We start from the raw sequence: 21,848 nt of genomic DNA on the forward strand, positions 1-21,848 counted from the left end.
CTCCTGATGGTGTAGATGGGTTTTGCTGTATGTTAGTACCAGGCCGTGGTCCTCAGGATTACCTCAGCAGGAAGTAAGCATGCGAGGGCCCAGTAGCAAAAATAACAGGTAGGGGTCAAGCATAAGGATAGTCAGTGAACAAGCCAATGGTCACTAACAAGTGATAGCAGGTTCAGATCAAGCGGAAGTGTAGTCAAGGAACAAGCCAGAAGTTGGTAACGAGTGGAGACAAAGATACAGGTGGCAGCAGAAGTGACAAGAGTTAGATATTGGCTGAAGAGAATACATTACTCTGGCAAACAAGAAGTATAAAGGCATGGCTTAAAGTGGAGCTCCACCCAAAAGGGGAAGCCCCATTTAGTTGCTTCCTCCCTCCTTCGTTGCCAAATTTGGCACCTTTCAGTGGGAAGCGGGCGGGTGCTTGGTTTTGACAGGTACCCGCTGCCACTTCTGGCTGTCTTCAATGCAGCAAACTCATTCTGAGGTTCTGGCCCCCTTCCTCCTTCCCCCAATGCTGGGCCATTCACAAAGTGCAGCACACTTTGTGCATGCGCAGTAGGGAACCAGCTGTGAAGATGGCGGCAGCAGTACCCGAGAGCTGACTGAAAAATCGGCTAGGGTGAAGACACAGCTGGATTCGTGGACAGGTAAGTGTTCTATTATTAAAATTCAGCAGCTACAGTATTTTTTACAGTATTCTATGCATTAACGTGAAAAACCTTTTGTGCTGCAGAATCCCCCCCCCCCCCACGCTTTATTCTTACCTGAGCCCAATTTGATCCAGTGAAGTGCACGAGCTGTTGACTCCCGCTGCTATCAATCAAATGCTGTGTCGAGAGAGCCGCGCTGCCTGCTGTGTGTCAATAGAGGCAGACAGGGTGGCTTGGGATGAGCCCACATGGGTGCCCCCCCCCCCCCCCCATGAAAATGGCTTTCCATGGGGGACACTTACCAAAGAGGAGGAGCCTGGAATGCTGGCGGGGGACCCCAGAAGAAGAGGCTGCTCTGTGCAAAACCATTGCACAGAGCAGGTAAATATACAATGTTTATTTTTTTTTTTTTTAAATGAAGCTTTAAAGCGGGAGTCCGCGGGGACTCCGCGTTTTTTTTTTTTTTTTAAAAGCCAGCAGCTACAAATACTGCAGCTGCTGACTTTTAAAATAGTGACACTTACCTGTCCAGCGCGCCCGCGATGTCGGCACCCGAAGCCGATCAATAGATCGTCTCTCGGGTGCTGCCGCCGCCATCTTGGGTATGGGAATCAGGAAATGGAGCCTTTCGGCTTCATTTCCCGGTTCCCTACTGCGCATGCGCGAGTCGTGCTGCGCAATAAGGACGGTCCCCGCTGCCTCTGGGATCTGTGTGTTTCCCAGCAGGCAGCGGGGCACTTGCGGAAAGGGGCGGGCACTTGCGGAAAGGGGCGTAATCTACGCCTCTTTCCGCAGAGAGCTATCCCGGAAGTGGGTGCAGATACCTGTACTGTACAGGTATCTGCACCCCCCTCCCCCCTGAAAGGTGCCAATTGTGGCGCCGGAGGGGGGGAGGGTTCTGATGAGCGGAAGGTCCACTTTAGGATGGACCTCCGCTTTAATGTTGCTTTAAACTTAGAGACAACAGTGAAGGTATTTATATGCAGGCTGGGTGATGGCATAGTGAGGGATTCATAGTTAGGCTCAGTGATGGTTGGAGATGGAAGGCCTGGAAAAAAAAATGAAAAATTGTGGAAATTATTATTTTTTTTTTTCTGTTTTTTTTTTTTTTTGTTTTTTTTAAAGCCGTTTCTTTTACAATGATAAAAAATCTCTTTATGGCATGGTATTCAAACTATATAAAATAAAGACCTTAATGAAAGATTATGTAAGTAAAGTCTTAAATTATTACAAATTCCCTCAGCTGAAGACAAGCAAATCCTGGAATATAATTCAAGTAACACTGTACTTCTCAATGCAGTTCTCAAACAAGACTGTGCATTTCTACCACTAGGGGGGCACTGCATGAGGAACGTTTAGTTTACTTGTGGGTTCCATCTTGTACCTCCTACAGTTGGGTGATTGTGGGGATACAGTGGATAATAGTTTATGTCCTCTCAGGCCTTAATTGACAGGTAAGAACAGCGTAGCCTATTACATTAGCGTGCGCACCCCAAAGTTCAAACACAGAGCAACAGAGGCAGTGGCTGGTGGTGTACACATGCCATGGTTGTCATGCTATTCTTTGCAGCTATGGCATACATTTTAGAGAACAAAGTTCTATGTGAATGAGTTATTTTTTAGAATTATATTTTTATTTTATTATTTTTTTGTTAGATTTATAGTTATTTATTTACATTTTTAACTGCCCTGTTTGGGAGCTTTAGTGAAAGATCAGGGGTCTAAACATACCCCTGATGTCTCACATTTAAGACACAGAAAGGGACAGAGGACATAGATTTATCAGTACCTTTCCCTGCAGCCTCAGCTACACAGATGAATGAATTGAAAGTGCTCTCAGGCTTCCTATTAATTTATAAACGGAAGCAATATAAACAGTTTACTATGCTTCAGCGATGAATGGACACAGGAGTGATCATTCAGAAAAGGAAGGGGCCAGTAAATTACATTTTTACCATCATTTTCTCCTGCTCTCCATCCAAAAACATCTGCCTCTATGCACGCAGCAGCTATCAGTAGGAGAGGAAGAGAGGGAAACCAAAAGCCCTGTAGTGGAAAGGGGTATACAGGGGGGCCCGGACAGCAGGGGAAAGGGGGTGCAGATGCTTGAACTGATCCTCCTGTAGTGCAGCCAGGGGGAGGGAGAGGAGGAGAAGCCAGAAGAGCAGCAGTGGGAGAACCAAGAGGATCAGTGTGCAATAAAGAAGTGCAGTTAGTCCTCCTGCTTGGTAGGTGCCTGGTCCTCCCCTTTGAACTGATAGGGCTTGGGCCTGGTACAGGAGGGCCAAATGTTCTGCCTTATCAGCAGTTCTGGCACATGGGTCTGATTAGGGTGTGCCCAGGCACAACCTTAACACCCCATGTGCCCGCCTATGGGTAAGAAGGTCAATTTGACAAATTAGTTTATCTTTTTAACCTTTAAATTATTCCTATTAATGTTCTCCACCATCACAGCATTTTACCTATAATCTGGTCAGTAAATTGTTTTAGTGCCAACACTTGAGGTTAGAAGTGACAGTATCACGTTGGGCGGAGCTTGGATGGCATGTACTGCAAAAGCTTCTATGACATGCTTATATTCACCCACTGAAATGTGAGTGGTTTACTATTTTCTTAATAAAATTGCAAAAACGTTCTACACTATTGGTATCCCTTCTACTTCCTATATATTATCCTGCTTGTGGGAGATAATCATTGGTGAAAGAGGAGGACTGGGGAGGAGCAACATTTCTATATGTAAATAAAGTGCAGTTGGCCTCCTTTTTTACAGTGGGGGTCCAACAGAGAAGGTGAGCAGATACCCATAAGGTGGGGTGAAGGGCACCTTGGTGTGGATATTGAGTCATGTTCACAGTTTAAGGATCTTCATACTTACAACATGAGATTGCACGGATATTAAATGTATGAGACTGGTTTTGTTTTTATGGACTTTATGTACTTTACACTTTTTTACACTTTCTTTTACAAAAGTGAGTACACCCCTTCCATTTTTGTAAATATTTTATGATATCTTTTCATGTGACAACAATGAAGAAATGACACTTTGCTACAATGTAAAGTGGTGAGAGTACAGCTTGTATAACATTGTAAATTTGCTGTCCTCTCAAAATAACTCAACACACAGCCATATGTTTAAACCTCTGGCAACAAAAGTGAGTACACCCCTTAGTGAATATGTCCAAATTGTGCCCAATTAGCCATTTCCCTCATTTTCCCTCTCCTGTGTCATATGACTCATTAGTGTTACAAGGTCCCTGGGGAGCAGATGTGTTAAATTTGGTATTATCGTTCTGAATCTCTTATACTGGTCACTGGAACATGGCACCTCATGGCAAAGGTCTCTCTGAGGATCTGAAATAAAGAATTGTTGGTCTACATAAAGATGTCCAAGGCTATAAGAAGATTGTCAAGACCCTGAAACTGAGCAGTAGCACAGTGGCCAAGACCATACAGCAGTTTAATAGGACAGCTTCCACTCTGAACAGACCTCGCCATGGTCTACCAAAGAAGTTGAGTGGACGTGTTCAGCGTCATATATAGAGGTTGTCTTTGGGAAATAGACATATGAGTGCTGCCATCATTGCTGCAGAGGTGGAAGGGGTGGGGGTTCAGCCTGTCAGTGCTCACATCATATGCCGCACACTGCATCGTATTGTTCTGTATGGCTGTCGTCCTAGTAGGAAGCCTCTTCTAAAGATGATGCACAAGAAAGCCCGCAAACAGTTTGCTGAAGACAAACAGACTAAGGACAGGGATTATTGGAACCATGTCCTGTGGTCTGATGAGACCAAGATAAACTTATTTGGTTCAGATGGTGTCAAGCGTGTGTGGCGACAACCAGGTGAGGAGTACAAAGACAAGTGTGTCTTGCCTACAGTGAAGCATGGAGGTGGGAGTGTCATGGTCTGGGGCTGCATGAGTGCTGCTGCCACTGGGGAGTTAATTGATGATTTCTGTATTTAAAGTGTATTGCGTGCACATTTTTTAAGTGAGAGCTGCTTTCTGATCTTATTAATAGGGTTGTTGCTTCTAATAGCGGGAGGGTTGTTTCATCACAGTTTGCAAATATTGTGAGAAGAAATATTATTTTCCAAATGTTGCAAGGATGACAAAAAGGGCTTTTTTCTGCCGGACTGAGCACCTTCACCAGAGCACTACCCGTTTCCTTCAATGTGTAGTCTGCTGCCTGTAACAAAGAGGGGCGGCCACTGAGGAATCAAAAAGCTGCAACCTGAGAGAGAGGAAGGCGGAGTGATCTGCACTCTGCTCCACCTCTCAATGCGGACCCTTTGGAACCTCGTTTTGGCACCACTCAACACGCTGTGTGAGAGCAAGGTGTGGCGTGGCCATGCGGATGATTGTTGGAACATGTGGGTAGGTAGCCTGTTCTCGTCTCCATCCTGAGAACTGTTGTGTGCTGTGGAGACAAGTTTTTAGTTTTCTGGTGACAATGCCGCTGAATTGGTCTGTACCTGCTGAAACTGTCTCTTTGATGCACTGGTCTGTCTATTTGCTGGACTTTCTCTTTGATGCACTGGGCTGTCTCTTTGATGCACTGGGCTGTCTATTTGCTGGACTGTCTTTTTGATGCACTGAGCTGTCTCTTTGATGCACTTGGCTGTATATTTGCTGGACTGTCTCTTTGATGCACTGGGTTGTCTCTTTTCTGGACTGGGCTGCCCATTTGATGCACTGGGCTTTCTCTTTGATGCACTTGGCTGTATATTTGCAGGACTGTCTCTTTGATGCACTGGGCTGTCTCTTTTCTGGACTGACCTGTCTCTTTGATGCACTGAGCTGTCTCTGATGCACTTGGCTCTCTTTGCTGCATTGGGCTGTCTCTTTGCTGCCTTGAGCTGTCTCTTTGCTGCCCTGGGCTGTCTCCTTGATGCAGCAGGCTGTCTCTTTATTGCATTGGGCTGTCTCTTTGCTGGACTGGGCTGTCTCTTTGCTAGACTGGGTGGTCTCTTTGATGCACTGGGCTGTCTCTTTGCTTGGTATGGGCATGTCTCTTTGCTGGATATGGGGATGTCTCTTGCTGGATATGGGGCTATGCTTTGCTGGATATGTAGATACCTCTTTGCTGGATATGAGGATGCCTCTCTACTGGATATGGAGCTGTCGCTTTGCTGAATATCAGGTTGTCTCTTTGCAGGATATGGGGCCTGTTGAAATCACATGTAAGTGCTGGATATTTCTAATGTTTTGTGCATTTTACTACATTGCTTTTTTATTAACAAATTCCATACAAATTCCAGTAAAACCTTGGATTGCAAACATAATTTGTCCCGGAAAATGATCGTATATCAAAGTGAATTTCCCCATAAGAAATAATGGAAACTCAGATGATCCGTTCCACGACCATTTATTCATAAGTTCCTTCAATTTATAGTCCATATAAAAAGATTATAGCAATGTGATAGGTTGTGTAACCATAAAATGTCCATCCACAAATGGAAGCCTCCACAAGGGGATTAGAAGCAAACTCCAGCAGGAGCCACAGAGTATAAAAGAGAAGAGAAGAGAGGTGCCTCTAAGTGTAGAAATATGGTTACATTTAATGAAGGTACAACATTTAGCAACTAACATGGTTGATGATTAAAAGAGGCACATCTATGTATGCAAGCATCTGGGGTAAAGTTGCCCACATAGACCGTCCTCTGCACCAGCGGCTCTCACCACTGTCGGTCTGCAATCGTGACCGAGAAGACTACCCTGCAGTAGAGCAATTTGAAAGTGAGGCACGCAGCATGGCATGGATGACGGTGATGGTGGTGTGGAGGATGGTCTATGTGGACAGCTTTACCCCAGATGCCTGCATATTTAGATGTGCCTGTTTTAATCATCAACCATGTTAGTTGCTAAATGTTGTACCTTCATTAAATGTAACCATATTGCTACACTTAGAGGCACCTTTGTTCTGTTTTATACTCAGTTGTAACATGACACTACTTGTATATCAAGACATCCCTTGTATAAAAAGTCAGAATTTAGTTAAAAACGTTGCTTGCCTTGCAAAATGCTCTCAAACCAAGGTTTTACTGTACTTGTATAGCTCCCTAAATGATACTTGGTCAACTGTTCTCTAAAAGGGGCGGTTCTAGGAGGTGTGTGGGGATGGACCTATGGGTGGTTAGGGATCAGAGAAAGACGTGGTCTAGGGGTGGAGGGGTGATTTTTTTGATTTTTACCTTTTCTCTGAGAAAAAAAGCTCTGATGACAAAACACATCCTGGCATGCCAGAGGTGCCTTAACCACTTAAGCCCTGGACCATTTTGCTGGCCGAAGACCAGAGCACTTTTTGCGATTCGGCACTGCTTTGATTTAACTGACAATTGCGCGGTCGTGTGACATGGCTCCCAAAAAAAATTGACGTCCTTTTTTTCCCACAAATAGAGCTTTCTTTTGGTGGTATTTGATCACCCCTGTGGTTTTTATTTTTTGCGCTATAAACAAAAAAAGAGTGACAATTTTGAAAAAAAAAGCATTATTTTTTACATTCTGCTATAATAAATATGCCCCAAAAATATATAAAAAAAACATTTTTTTTCCTCAGTTTCGGTCGATGCGTATTCTTCTATATATTTTTGGTTTAAAAAAATCGCAATACACGTTTATTGATTGGTTTGCATAAAAGTTATAGCGTCAACAAAATAGCGGATAGTTTTATGGCATTTTTATTAATATTTTTTTTTTTTACTAGTAATGGCGGTGATCAGCGATTTTTATCATGACTGCGACATTATGGCAGACACATCGGACATTTTTAACACACTTTTGGGACCATTGTCATTTATACAGTAATCAGTGCTATACAAATGCACCGATTCCTGTGTAAATGACACTGGCAGTGAAGGGGTTAACCACTAGGGGACAGTGTAGGGGTTAAGTATGTCCTGGGAAGTGATTCTAACTGTGGGGGGGGGCGTGGCTATGTGTGGCACTTCACTGATCTCTGCTCCTAATCACAGGGAGCAGAGATCAGTGACACTTTCACTAGGCAGAACGGGGAGATGCTGGTTTACATCAGCATCTCCCCGTTCTTCCTCTCCATGAGATGATCGCGGGTATCCCCACAGACATAGAGTCTGTGGGACCCACGACCTGACTCACAGAGCTTGCACGCACCCACAGGCCGCCTCTTAAAGGGTAACATATAGGTACGTTAGTCTGCCTTACGAGCCCTTCTGCCAATGTATATCGACGTGAGGTGGTCGACAAGCGGTTATGGACACAAAATAATACTTTATGAAATGCAATAATGAGGACCATAATGGAAGTGTAAGTGGCTTTGTCCTCCAGAGTTCTCAATCCAGAAACACTATTTCTGCTGCTTTTTGATCATCACAAAGTGTTTCTTCACCAGCAGCATCTTCAAATATTATTATATTATTATACAGGATTTATATAGCGCCAACAGTTTGTGCAGCGCTTTACAACGTACAGTTACAGACAGTACAGTTACAATACAATTCAATACAGAAGGAATCAGAGGGCCCTGCTCGTTAGAGTTTACAATTTAAGAGGTAGGGTCAAGTGATACAAAAGGTAATAACTGGGGGGTAATAACAAAGTGTTTCTTCACCAGCAGCATCTTCAAATAAGGAAGTGTTACAAACCACAGCCCCACAAAAATACACAGATAACATTAAACCTGAAAATCAGGAGAAAATTGATCAAGCTCTTGCAAGAGCAATATATGCTTCTGGATCAGTATTACCAATAACTGAACATGCATATTGGCAAGAAGCTTTTAAATTATTACAAGGGAAAGGGGGTTACCTGTTCTCATGTATAGTTTAAATGTTTTGTTTATTTACTGATAAAGCTTCACTTTTATTTCAAGCATAATACTTAATATATACTGCATTTCACCGTCTTAGTGTTACATAGTGACTTTCAATTTGTAAAACAATTCCATACTGAATTACTTATTTATTTTTTCTGAAAATTTCTATTTTTCTGGACAAAATTTTTTTTTTTTTCCCCATGGCTTTGAAACTAAAATTCACTGATGGTACAGTGAGAGTTTCATACTCCATGTCAATTATGGTACAATAAGGGATGCATACTTAAACTGAGTAATGATATAGTAAGAGATTCATAATCACACTCAATGACGACACAGTGAGGGGTTAATACTTAAACTTAGTGATGACACGTAGGGGATTCATACATAAAACAATTCAACTAACTTACAACTAATATTGCAGAGGGTGATAAATCTGAACAACAGTCAACAAGGTAACTGATCAAGCTATTTATTTTGTTTGTTTGATTGGTTGATTGATTGATTGATTGATTGATGAGCTGTCTCAGATGTTCTTGATTAAGGGTGACCTTAGATGGGCAGATGACTCAATAAAAAAAAACTGAGGTTAGAAGTTTGCCCTTTCTTGAACCTGCTGATATTCTGTGTGCTAATTCTAACATACAAATGCAGCACACATGTTGTAAACACCATGTTTTCATTTGCGTCATAAAAAGGAAAGGATTGATATCCATCACACAGGAATTTAGGGCTAAAAATATCTGCATGGTTATGATTATTTGCAGCAGTCTGAATTTCTCTGTGTTAATCGTGCAGAAAGGCCTGAATATTGTGTGGTCCAATCAGGAGTCTTGCCTGCATTCCTTGGATCTGTAATGTATACCCTGTAAGATTTTCCATGTTCCCTTTTGTTTCCATTAGATTTTAGACTGTACCTGTGTAAATTGCATGCCTATTCAACCAAAGGAGCCGTTTACAAAGTACCGATGTTCAACGAGAAGACCTCGCTCACAATTTGAGTTCCAAACCATTACAAAGGTGTCCAGTAGGTTTGAGATCATTCTCCGTGCAGACTTCCACACAAATCTCCTCAAACCATGTCTTTGTTGTTCTAGTTTTGTACATTTGAACCTTGCCAACAAGGAAATCTTCAGATCTCATCTAATAAACTAGAGGAAATTTGTACTATGTGGATTTTCCATGCCACTACCCACGCGATAAGGCTGGTAACAAGGCTGATGGCTGAACCCACATACAATATGAGAGCGTGGGCCTGTTGTTATCTTGAAAAGGAATAATCTATATTTTTGCAAACAGTTTCTAACCATTGCTTTTCACCAGAATAATAATGTTAGAATGTATTCTTTCTTTTTCCTTTTCAATGCTCAAAAGATACTATGGTCCTGACTATTATTTGCACTTCTTCCTGCTTACTATCTCTTCTTTGATTCCTTGAAGAATATTACATACTTTATGTTCTAAGATAACAGCAATCTGTACACTTTTTAGGTGCTATACTTACAATTAATTTCAAAATTAAGTTAAGTTAACCTGTCATACAAAAATAATGTGAGCTCTCATTGCCGATCTCCACTTCCCAAAAATGCGAGTTGTCTGGCTGGCATATTGATGCTTTCATTTTGATACTGTTTGAGTCACCAATAAAAGAAGAAAAAAATACAGAGATAAGTATTGATACCTTTTGTCAATCTTTTGTTTACTGAAAGCTCATTCCAGGTCAGTAATTCGAAAGGTGTTGATGTCAAGGTCATTTAACTTGCATTTTTAGACAGAAGCTAGCACCTACATTTCTCCTAAGATGGGTGTTTCTTAAATATATCTAACTCACAGCTGTATTCATATTTAAATTATATCCATACCTTAGAACCAAAATGTAACATATTGTAGCCAACTAATGCTTGGTGAAAACAATATTTTAATTAAAAAGGTAACAATTTATGATACAAAATCCTTTAGCAAACAAAATGTCATTCATTTAGAGTTTACATCTACTTTAAAGCCATAAAACTTTAGTTAAAGTTAAACCTCAACATTTCATATTTCTGATATGTGTCTGTTGTACCATGTACTTAAAAAGTATCCTGTTCTCTTTGTATTGCTTACTTTGTATGAAATGCCTGGTGTTCCTGCGAGTGCTTTCTTATTTCAAACTGACCACACCAGGGCATGAGAGCACATCTAATCCAGCGTGGTCAGTTTTCTGGCTGTGCTGGGAGAACAGCCTACCTGTCCTCCAGTGGCCAAGAGTAGTGCTGACATGACCCCCTGCACAGCCATACTCTCCACCCCCACCTCTCCAAGCCCCTTATGCAGCTGAGAGCAGAGTTTATGTGATCACTTAAAAAAAAAAAAAAAAAAAAAAAAAAAGAAGGAAAAGGGTATTTTTATTCATAGAAGCTAAAGTATTGCTTGTATGAATGGAGGAAAGAGGCAGAAAGGATGGGCATAGTAAGCACTCTTGACCAGTGCGTATTATAGGTCCCTTGTTTGTATTAATCCCCGCAGCACAGAAGATTAAGGCTGTGGGGGTATGGAGTATGTGTGGGTATCGGGGCATGGGGTATCATAGAGCTGAGGATTTCAACTAATAGACCATCCAGCAGCATCAGGGACATTGAATTTAAGTATTGTACCCTGTGACGATTTTTTTTTACCTAAATTTAAGCATTTACTTTTAACTTTAGAGAGTAGTCTAATTTCCAAAGAAAACTATACATATGGATTTTTATGCATAATGCATGTATGTGCACACATAAACATATAAAATTCATTTCATAGAAGGCCACGTTTACTGAAATTATAACCTACATTTAGTATTTGGATTGACTGGAAAGTCGCATTAAAATTCTAGCAGGAAACACCTTTTTTCATTGATAGGCATGTATATGTAACTTAACCATTATAATATAGAAACAGTGAATACTGCTAAATAGGTTAGAACCAGAGACACATATGCAGTAAAGTAAGACACAAAGCAATGAAGATTTGCCAAATCTAATAACCAAAATTCGTTTTACTGTGGAAATGTAAGTAGAGAAATGTTAGATAATTTGCATTACCTTACTAAATAAAAAAGCAAAAGGTAGAAGAATCTAAGGTTCATGCATGCCAGGATTAACCTAACAATTTCCATAGAGCCTGACAATGAATAAACTGCTAATGAGCTGTGACAAGCCAGCTACTAACTTTGATGTATCTAATTTAAATTAAAGAAAGAAATCAAGTATTTGATTGCTGTGGTTTTTAGTACATGTCTGCAATTTTACGAAATAACAAATGTCAACTTTTCCAAATGCTTAAATCACGCTTGAAAAAAAGTCTAATGCTTTTAATTCAAGCCTCAAATATTATTTGGTGTTACTTGACTGACATCTACTGGAAAAGCTGGAAACAACATGTACAGTCATTCAATGCATGTAAAATATTACAATGATGATGAATATAATTTCATACATTTAGATAGCACAAATCTGTCTACTCTATGTTAAATTGTTTTGTATTGCAAAAGTTCTCAGGGGGACAAAAGAGTGAGGAAAAATCTCTCACGGAGCCCCAAGTAGCAGTGACTATTGAACTTATGAAATGATGGGTCTAAACAGCAATGTGTGCCATGTAGTCATGTTCATGCAGTTTTGGAAAGACTGCTTTCACTTTTATTTAAAGAAAAGCATTAACATACCTCCGCTTTGTTTGGATATGCAACAGAAAATGGTATCTGATACCTACAGACAACTGGTCTTGGGTCATTACATCTCACCACTATTATTTTCTGTGAAATAGGCTGGTTCTACAGGTATTTGTCCACATTCTTCCACTCTGCTCCATAAGTAACCAAAAAAGGAAATAATAAGTAGCACACTCAACCATCCAAGTGTCTATGTTTACTGTATTTGACAATCTGTAATTAGAAAAATAATGTTGCGGTATTGATGTTATTCTATGTATTCTATGTATGTTTCAAATACCCAATCGGGTATTTGAAGCAAACACAGGCTAGGGTTTAAAAATATGTTTTTTTCACAAACATCTATACATTGAGGACATACCATCATGTAAAATATAAAAAAATGAGACTAATTATGTTTATTTGCTTGTTTGTAGTATGTGGGGAGCCACGATTTTCCAGGTCAAAGCTGGCAAGAATTGCACGAGGAAGTACAGCCAAGAAAGGCATTTCTCCCTGGATAGCCATGTTTTCCAGTGCATGGAGTGGCCAACCCTTTTGTGGTGGCTCTCTCATTGGTAAGCCCAATCTTAGGTTAGGGTGATCAGACATCTCTGGTGTCCAGGGACAGTCCCCAATTTTGGGAGGCTGTCTCCAGTTGAAAAGTATCTCTGATTTCATTTTCATTTTAAAAATTGCAGCTCAAAGGCTACATGATAATCTACCTGGAAACGGTTGCTGTTCTCTCATTGGCTGCCTGAAGGAGAAGGAGGGAGGAAGGAGGCAGGAGGGAGGGAAGGGGTGCGTACATTAGCTGCTGGCTGTCTCTAGGTTTTATGACGTCAGTGTCCACTAGTCATTGGTCTGTGGTAGAGTTGGGTGAACAATTTAAGCCGAGCAAAAGTTCAGCCCAAACATTGGCACCCAACTTTGCAGGACGTTTGGCAGGATATTCGCCTGCCGTGCACCCCACAAAGCACTGCACACTGCCCAATGAATTCTAAGCCCTGATTGGGCAAAGCTTTGCCCAATCAAGGCACAGTGAATAGATGGTTGTTAAGGAGTGGGCCAGGAAGCTGGCCGCTGCGTCCTTAACAACGGATGAGTCATCAGCTGTCAATGGGCCTCCCCGCTGACAGCTTAATGAAAACAAAACATTGCCAGCAAAAGAAAAAAGTGAAAAAAAGGTGATTAAGAAGCACCCTTTGGGTCTGGTATGGATTTTAAGGGGAACTAAAGAAAACGGCTTGGCGGTCCCCCTCCCCCCCACACCAAAATCTATATCAGACCCTTATCCGAGCATGCAGCCTAGCAACACAGGAAAGGGGGGGGGGGGGCAAGTGAGCTACCCCCACTGCTGAACCTCTAGGCATCATTAAAATCACTACTCAACAATAACAATAGTTTCGAGGAAAAAAATCCATTGATACATGTCCCCCAGGGCAGTACCTGGGTCCCCATACCCTTTGTATGGCCAATAACTTGCATATAAGTCTTCAAAATGGGAATTTTTGAATTTTCAAGTTTGGGTCCCATAGACTTTAATAGAGTTTGGAGTTCGGGTCCAAACTTTTGCAATGTTCGAGAGTTCTGGCGCAAACTGGATGGAGGGTATTTGGCCCAACTCTAGTCTGTGGACATCACGTGATCCACCTCCCTAGGTTGTGCACACTTACGAACAGGAGGTGAGGAAGTGGAGGAGATGTACCCTGCTCCTGGATCTGGGCACATATACATAAGTCCAAGTAGGCGCTCGTCTATATTCTGAACTACATGAGGCACCCAATTGTAAACAGGCTGGGGAGGATGATATCTTAAAGTGTCATATTTTGGGTTTGTGGCACTAGACAGTAATATGAAAGTGTGCAATCAAATGTGTCTCTCCAAACCCTTTTAGCTCATTACATTTTCATCATTTAGCAACAACAACTTCAGCAATAACACTGATGCGGAACACTCCTTGAAGTAAACAATAAATACAGTATATATAGTGGCAGAAGTAAGTTAGTAAAACAGTGTTGGTAAGTGGTAAATCCCAGGATAGCTAATGCATATGCTTTTAGATATCAACCCAAATCTTTCTATACATTTTACAAAATGTACTGATTGAGCATAACATATATATTTCTGGATGGGCATCAGGGGTGATAATAAATTATATTTACACAATATATAGATATAAGGTGTTCGGCGGGAGGTGCACGCAGTTCATTTCTTGATACTATTAAGGTATTCCTCTTAACTTTGCAGGCAAACTGTATCTTGGTGCCCCTTTTTTCAAAATCAGTTTATATATTTTTTCATACATAGTGGGCAAGGTTGAAAACGTCCATCAAGTCCAACCTATGACCTCTGTCCAACCCTTCAATGTCTGACTTTTGTTCAAAAAGTTTATGACAAATTGCTTAAGGAATGTGATTTTCTGGGTGTGGCAACAAATAGGGTGAGAATTTGTGGGTGCAGTGAAAGGTAGTGTGACTAGTAGGGTGTCCCTGTATTTCATTTGAAAATCTGCTATTTTTATCCTATCATGTTATCCTACAGTGCCTTGAAAATGTATTCCTACCCCTTGAAATTTTGCACATTTTGTCATGTTACAACCAAAGACGAAATTGTATTTTATTGGGATTTTATGTGTCAGACCAACACAAATTGGCACATAGTTGTGAAGTGGAAGGAAAATTATAAATGGGTTTCAATTTTGTTTACAAATAAATATCTGAAAAGTGGGGTGTGCATTTGTATTCCGCCATCATTACCCTGATACCCCTAACTAAAATCTAGTGGAATCAATTGCCTTCAGAAGTCACCTAATTAATAAATAGAGTCTACCTGTGTGTAATTTAATCTCAGTATAACTACAGCTCTTTGGAGCCCTCAGAGGTTTGTTAGAGAACCTCCATGAACAACCAGCATCATGAAGGGATAAAGTTATGGAGAAGTTTAAAGCAGGGTTGAGTTATAAAAAAAAAAAATATCCCAAGCTTGTTCAATCCATCATCCAAAAATGGAAAGAGTTTGGCACAACTGCAAACAGAGATCCACAGCTCAGGTGGAAGAATCTGTCCACAGGACAACCATTAGTTGTGTACTCCATAAATCTGGCCTTTATGGAAGAGTGGCAAGAAGAAAGCCATTGTTGAAAGAAAGCCATAAGAAGTGCCATTTGCAGTTGTGGGGGACACAGTAAACATGTGGAAGAAGGTGCTCTGGTCAGGTGAGACCAAAAACATCCCCACCGTGAAACCTGTTGGTGGTAGCATCATGTTATGGGGGGATGCTTTTCTTCAGCAGGGACAGGGAAGCTGGTCAAAGTTGATGTAAAGATGGATAGAGCTTAAAACAGGGCAATCTTAGACAAAAGCCTGTTAGAGTCGGCTCGACTGGAGACTGGGGCAGAGGTTTACCTTCCAGGAGGACAACGACCCTTAACGTACAGCCAGAGCTACAATGGATTGGCTTAGGTCAAAGCATATTTATGTGTTAGAATGGCCCAGTCAAAGTCCAGACCTAAATCCAATTGAGAATATGTGGCAAGACTTTAAAATTGCTGTTCACAGATGCTCTCCATCCAATCTGACAGAGCTTGCGCTATTTTTCAAAGAAGAATGGGCAAAAACTTAATTCTTTAGATGTGCAAAGCTGGTAGAGACATACCCAAAAAGACTTGCAGCTATAATTGCAGAGAAAGGTGGTTCTACAAAGTATTGACTCAGGGGGGCTGAATACAAATGTACACCACACTTTCACATATTTATTTGTAAAAAATGTTGAAAACCATTTATCATTTTCCTTCTACTTTACAATTATGTGCCACTTTGTGTTAGTCTATCACATAAATCAGGGCTGGACTGGGACTAAAATTTGGCCCTGGACTTCATCCAGACCGGTGTTCTGCCGTATAGAGTCCGGCGATCACATAGTGTCCGCTCCGTACTGCATGCTGTGAGTGGAGGTGGTAGCCCCACCATCCAAGCGGACATAGGGTTGTGAATTTTAGAGGGCCCCTCGCGGGCGAGCTTCGCTCGCCACGCTTCGGGCTCGGCCTCGCTGCGCTCGCCTCTTTTTTATTCTAACTCTATGTCCACTTGGATAGTGGGGATAGAACCTGGACTCACGGCGCAGGCGCCGTTCATCCTCGGCAATTTTCGGAATCTGTGTTCCTGTGTACTGCGCATGCGCAGTAAGCAGGGGACACTATCCGATGGAGGACGCTATTAGACAAGACACCGGCCCACTTTAATTTTGCAAACACGCAAAAAAACAGTATATAAACTGTATGCAATTGCGCAAAAAAGCCCCTAGAGAGTCCCCCTTACATCAGGGTCCCCAGAGAGCCCCTCCTTACATCTGGGTTCCCAGAGAGCCCCCCACTTACATCAGGGTCCCCAGAGAGCCTCCCCTTACATCAGGGTCCCCATATAGCCTTCCCCTTACATCAGGGTCCCCAGAGAGCCCCTCTTACATCAGAGTCCCCAGAGATCATCCGCCTTACATCAGGGTCCCTAGAGAGCCAGCCCCTTACATCTGGGTCCCCACAGAACCCCCCCTTAAATCCAGGTCCACAGAGAGCCCCTCCTAATATCAGGGTCACCAGAAAGAGGGCAGGTAGTGGGCTGGGACCCTGTGGTTGGGGACTCCTGCACGGACTCGGGAGGTTAGGGCCCCAGATTCGGGGCTATAGCCCCAGAAGTCCCTCCCAACTATGCCACTGGCTGTCACTGAAGCCGGCCCACTGAGCCATCGGCCCACCGGGAAACTCCCTATAGTCCCTATGGCCAGTACATGCCTGCATAAAATTACAATAAAATACATTTACGTTTTTGGTTGTAACATGACAAAATGTAGAAAATTTCAAGGGGTATGAATACTTTTTGAAGGCACTGTATATATTTTTCATTTAGTAAATAAATATCTGAAAGACCCTTCAAGTGACACTAAACTCTTGTTTAAAAATATATATATATTCTATTCATGTATGCAGGAGCTGCTGGATAGGATGGGTTATCTGTTCTTAGCCACAACCTCACAAGTACTTCAACCTCTCTGACACAGTAGGTTAATTAAACACAGTTTGCAATAATATAGTATACTCACTGCAAGCTATACTGGTGGAAAGGTGCCCCTTTATGTCCAGTGATCCTCTTTCGCGTTTATGGTAGTTGTAGTGTGTGCGTCTATATGACCTACAGTATAATGCCATGGATGTCCAGAACTTCAACTCATATGATCTCTGCTGTGCTATAAAGAAGTCTCTAGGCTTGCCTGTGTAGTTCTCCCCCTGCTGGCCGGAGGGCATAGTATGTTACAATGTCCAGCTTATTAGTGAAGAATAAAGTAGCTAACTGTAAGCAAATAATGGGGTTGATTTACTAAAACTGGAGAGTGCAAAATCTGGATGTTATCAAAACTCAACTGAACAAGCTGAAGTTAGAAGCTGATTGGCTACCATGTACAGCTGCACCAGATTTTGCACTCTCCAGTTTTAGTAAATCAACCTCAACGTCTTTTCCTCCATGTTCTTGTAGTCCAGCACTTGGCTACATATTCTTAAATGATAAAAAAGTACATTCTGTTTTATTCAGCCTCCTCCAAATCTTCTAATTGATTTTCTTTTGCTGCTGTGATCTAACTACCTTTTAGAGCAGTGATTCTCAACCAGGGTTCCTCCAGAGGTTGCTAGGGGTTCCTTCAGCATTGGGCAATTTCCACCTTTTGGATAAGTTCCCACTGACACCATTGATCTTTAGATTTAACTATCTGTAAGGAGGTAATTCTTCCCAATGACCACAAGTGTAAGGACCATTCTTCTCACTGACCATCACACTATTGTATCATGAGTTGTAGATTTCAAAATTTTAGCAGGGGTTCCCTGAGACCAGAGAACTATTTCAAGGGTTCCTTTGTGTTCAAAGGGTTGGGAAAGGCTGTGTTAGAGTATAGCTATGTTCATTCATTCTAGTCCCACTGTAAGTAAGAGCATAGCCACCCTTTCTTTCTCCCTCCCAAGATGGACTATGGACTATGGAATTTGTACTGACAACCATGTGGCTGCTACAAAAACAATCAGTACAAATTAAAAAGCACAGTTATAAATGCTGATAGCATCATAAAACCCGCTAAAGTTCCCCATTAAGTTATCACAGACAAGCTTTTTTAGTGAACCTTTTATTTAGACAGATGAATGAAATGGACTGACACTTAGATGTGATCTTTGTCATGCTTTGGTGTGATATTAATGTGTTAAAATGTAAATATATCTTTTAGGTAACAAATGGGTTGTTACTGCTGCCCACTGCCTGCACAGTGAAGTAACCGCAGGGGAGACAAGTCTTAATCTAAACACACTTTCATCATTTAACATCACACTAGGTAAGTGCTGTATACAGACTCATTGAACTGAACCATCTTTGTTATTTTCTACTAATATGTATTAAAATGCCTGAAAAATGCACTGCGGCATCCCTGAACATTCAAATGTTGCTCTTTGCAAAAGACATACCTCACGAGACCCAGCCTTTGCACACAGTATGATAATTTGCTCACTCAACATACCTTGTCCCATTGGACCAGTGTGAAACAGACAGACAACACGAGCAGCATCTGAGCACACTGAGTAGGTAATTGGCCTGGTGTACATTTAATGATGGCTACAGTGCAAACGGCTAGTTCTGGGAGGCCGTCATATGTGCAGGCGGTGCACTCTGTGATTGCAGTGTTCGGAGGACACTGCTGATCACAGATTGAGGTAAAGAGCCAATCAGCGGCTTCTGTTTACATCCTTGATCAGCTGTTATTGGACACAGCTGATCACAGATGTAAATAGAAGCAGGTTATCATCACTCCTTTTCTCGTGCTGACAGAGAGGAGAGGAGAAGAGAGACGATAACCAACTTCTCTAAAAGGGACATAGGCACTGATAATCAGGGCACTGATTATCCGTGTCCTGATTATCAGTGCAGTCCCAACAGTGCTGCCAATCTGTGCCCACCAGTGCTGCCAATCAGTGCCCACCAGTGCTGCCAATAAGTGCCCACCAATGCTGCCAATAAGAGCCCATCAGTGTCTCCTCATCAGCGTCACCTATCAGTGCCGTCTATCAGAGCCACCCATCAGTGCCACCCATCAGTGCAGCCTCATCAGTGCCCACCAGTGCCTCTTCATCAGTGCCCATTAGTACAGCCTATCCATTAAATACCAGTTAAATACACCTCTAAAAATAACTTATTTTTACAAACTGTCAGTAAATTTACTGACGGTTGGTAACCCTGCTTGTTTTGATTTGGTATTAAAGAGGAAGTAAACCCTGATGGTTTTACTTCCTCTTTGTCTCCCTGCAAAGGTAAAGCATAATGGGCTACTATGCATCGCATAGTAGCCCATTATGTGTCACTTACCTGACACAGGAGCCAGCGATATCACCGCTGTCCCCTGTAGCATGGAGCGTCCATCTTCTTTTGAGTATCACTGTTTTGGCCACTCACAATGCTGGAGCAGCGATGTTGTTATTACCGCGCATGCACACTAACAGCATATCCCGCACATGCGCCGTAGACAGCAGTGCCTGTCTTTTTGTAAATATCTCATAAACCGTGTAGGTTTAGGAGATATTTCTTGGACCTACGGGTAAGCCTTAATCTTGGCTTAACTGTAGGTCAAAGTGATTTGTAAGGGTTTACAACCACTTTAACCTCTTGAAGTCCCTGTACAGCATACTTCAAAGAGGAGGGGAGAAGCAACAAATAACATGCAAGGAGCATTCCAATAGTAGAGAGCAGAGTGATAGAGAGATGAGCTCATCAGTCTGCTGCTTCTCCTTTCACTCTCCAGTCTCAGAGGATAGGGAGGATACTTGTAAGGGAAAGTCAAAATAACCCACAGTTAAAGTGGGTGTAAACTCTCCCCCACAACTTTGTCCCATGTAAATCAGCATAAAAAAACCTAATGAACACTGCTTGTAGATATCTCCTTACTTGCTTAGTATTGTTGTAATCCTTTTTGTTCTTTAGAATGACATCCCTGAGCATGCCCGGGGGGCTCCCGGATTCCGATAAGCCCCCCGCCCGCAGACCCTGACAACCAACGGCCAGGGTTGTCGGGAAGAGGCCCTTGTCCTCATCAACATGGGGACAAGGTGCTTTGGAGTGGGGGGAGTGGGGGGGCGCGTGGCCCCCCTTCCCCAAAGCACCCCCCCATGTTGAGGGCACGCGGCCTGGTACGGCTCAGAAGGGGGGGCCTCTTGCTCGTCCCCACCCCCTTTCCTGACCGGCCGGGTAGCGTGCTCGGATAAGGGTCTGATATGGACCTAGAGGGGGACCCCCACGTTGTTTTTTCGGCGTAGGGCTTCCCCTTCAAGTCCATACCAGGTGACGGGGCCAGCGACGCTTCCTTCGCTAGTCCTGGCTACCTGGAGCTGCGTTCAAAATGAACAGACTTTCCTCCGTGTGTGTGGGCGAGTCCGTTCATTTCAAAAGTACGGCGGATAGTCCGGCGGACCTAGTCCACCACAAAAGTACCGTGTGTGGGCAGGTAGCTCGTTTGGACAGTCCAGCGGACAGACTGGCGGTTTGTCTGCCAGAATAAGTCCGCCGGATAGTCTGATACATGTGTATTTCGGCATCACACTCACATCTAGGACCAGCTGTATAATGCATATTTCAAACCTTTCCTAAGAGAAATATGAGAATCACTGTTGTGCAACTTGTGCAATTTGCATGGCTGTTATATTGTCCAGTGGATCATTTACTTTCTGAGCTACTTACCCAGAACAATTATAAACATCAAAAAAGTCAGAGTAAAGTCCTTATTCGCATAGTTATTTTGAGTCAATGACTGGTACAAAATATTGAAGCCGAAGAGTGAGCATGACAGGCAGGAAACTCAGAATGATAATGGAGCAATGACCCCTAAATTTTCCGGAAGGTTTTCCTATAAATTGATCTACAGTATTGTAAACTGGCCTGAGTATTACAGCACAGAAATTAAAGTGTTATGAATACTCTTTCTATTCGCAGGGAAGCATAGGACCTTAAAAAAGGATGACTCAGAGCAAGTATTTCAGGCCAAGAACCTTTTTCTCCACCCAAAGTACAATAGTAGTACCTTTCAAAATGACATTGCCCTGGTGGAGCTTTCAGAACAAGCTTTTCTCAATGACTATGTGATGCCTATTTGCATACCAGAAGAAGAAGTGCAGCCAGGTATTCATTTTTATATAACGATATATACATTTAATATTGGAACTGAATTCACAGTAATTCATCCTCTTGGTTTAAATCAAACACTTTCATAAAACAGTATATACAGTATGGGAAAATTGCGCTTAGTGATCTAATTGTAATTGATAATATGTTACACAACAGCAGCACTCATAAATATGTACACACCATAGAAGCAAATAAAGAAAAAATGTTATGTTGTCAAAATAGTGATATATAATAAAAGTCTTTCCTCAATATATTATCAGAGGATATAAACCGTTAAAGTCCTATACATAATCCAAAACACATTATATGTTTAAAGTGATGAAAGTGTCCAAACACTAGTTAAACGCTTGCCGGCCACCTTACTTGCCGATATACGTTCCTGTGCCCAACAAGAGTATATGTGAGGGGTTAAAGTGTTGTAACCCCTTTATCTATCCCTTGGGGAGCACAAGGTGATGCACCTGTCCTTAATTGGAAGGACACCGCCCTTTTTTCACCTAAGGATTAACTGGTGTTTGGACACTGTCATCACTTTA

General features: G+C 42.1%; 1 protein-coding gene across 1 annotated transcript in view; it reads left to right on the forward strand.

Moving 5' to 3' along the window:
* The window catches only part of MASP1 (MBL associated serine protease 1), a 145,163-nt gene that overhangs the window by 111,396 nt on the left and 11,919 nt on the right, over positions 1–21,848 (forward strand). Inside the window, exons 11-13 of the mRNA XM_077487571.1 lie at positions 12,544–12,684; positions 18,374–18,478; positions 21,121–21,306. Of these exons, the coding sequence (XP_077343697.1) occupies positions 12,544–12,684; positions 18,374–18,478; positions 21,121–21,306 (432 nt within the window). The remainder of the gene's footprint in view (positions 1–12,543; positions 12,685–18,373; positions 18,479–21,120; positions 21,307–21,848) is intronic.

The sequence above is a fragment of the Lithobates pipiens genome, unplaced genomic scaffold, assembly GCF_037356315.1.
Source record: "Lithobates pipiens isolate NorthernLeopardFrog02 unplaced genomic scaffold, aLitPip1_a1.2 Scaffold_18, whole genome shotgun sequence".
Taxonomy (NCBI): domain Eukaryota; kingdom Metazoa; phylum Chordata; class Amphibia; order Anura; family Ranidae; genus Lithobates; species Lithobates pipiens.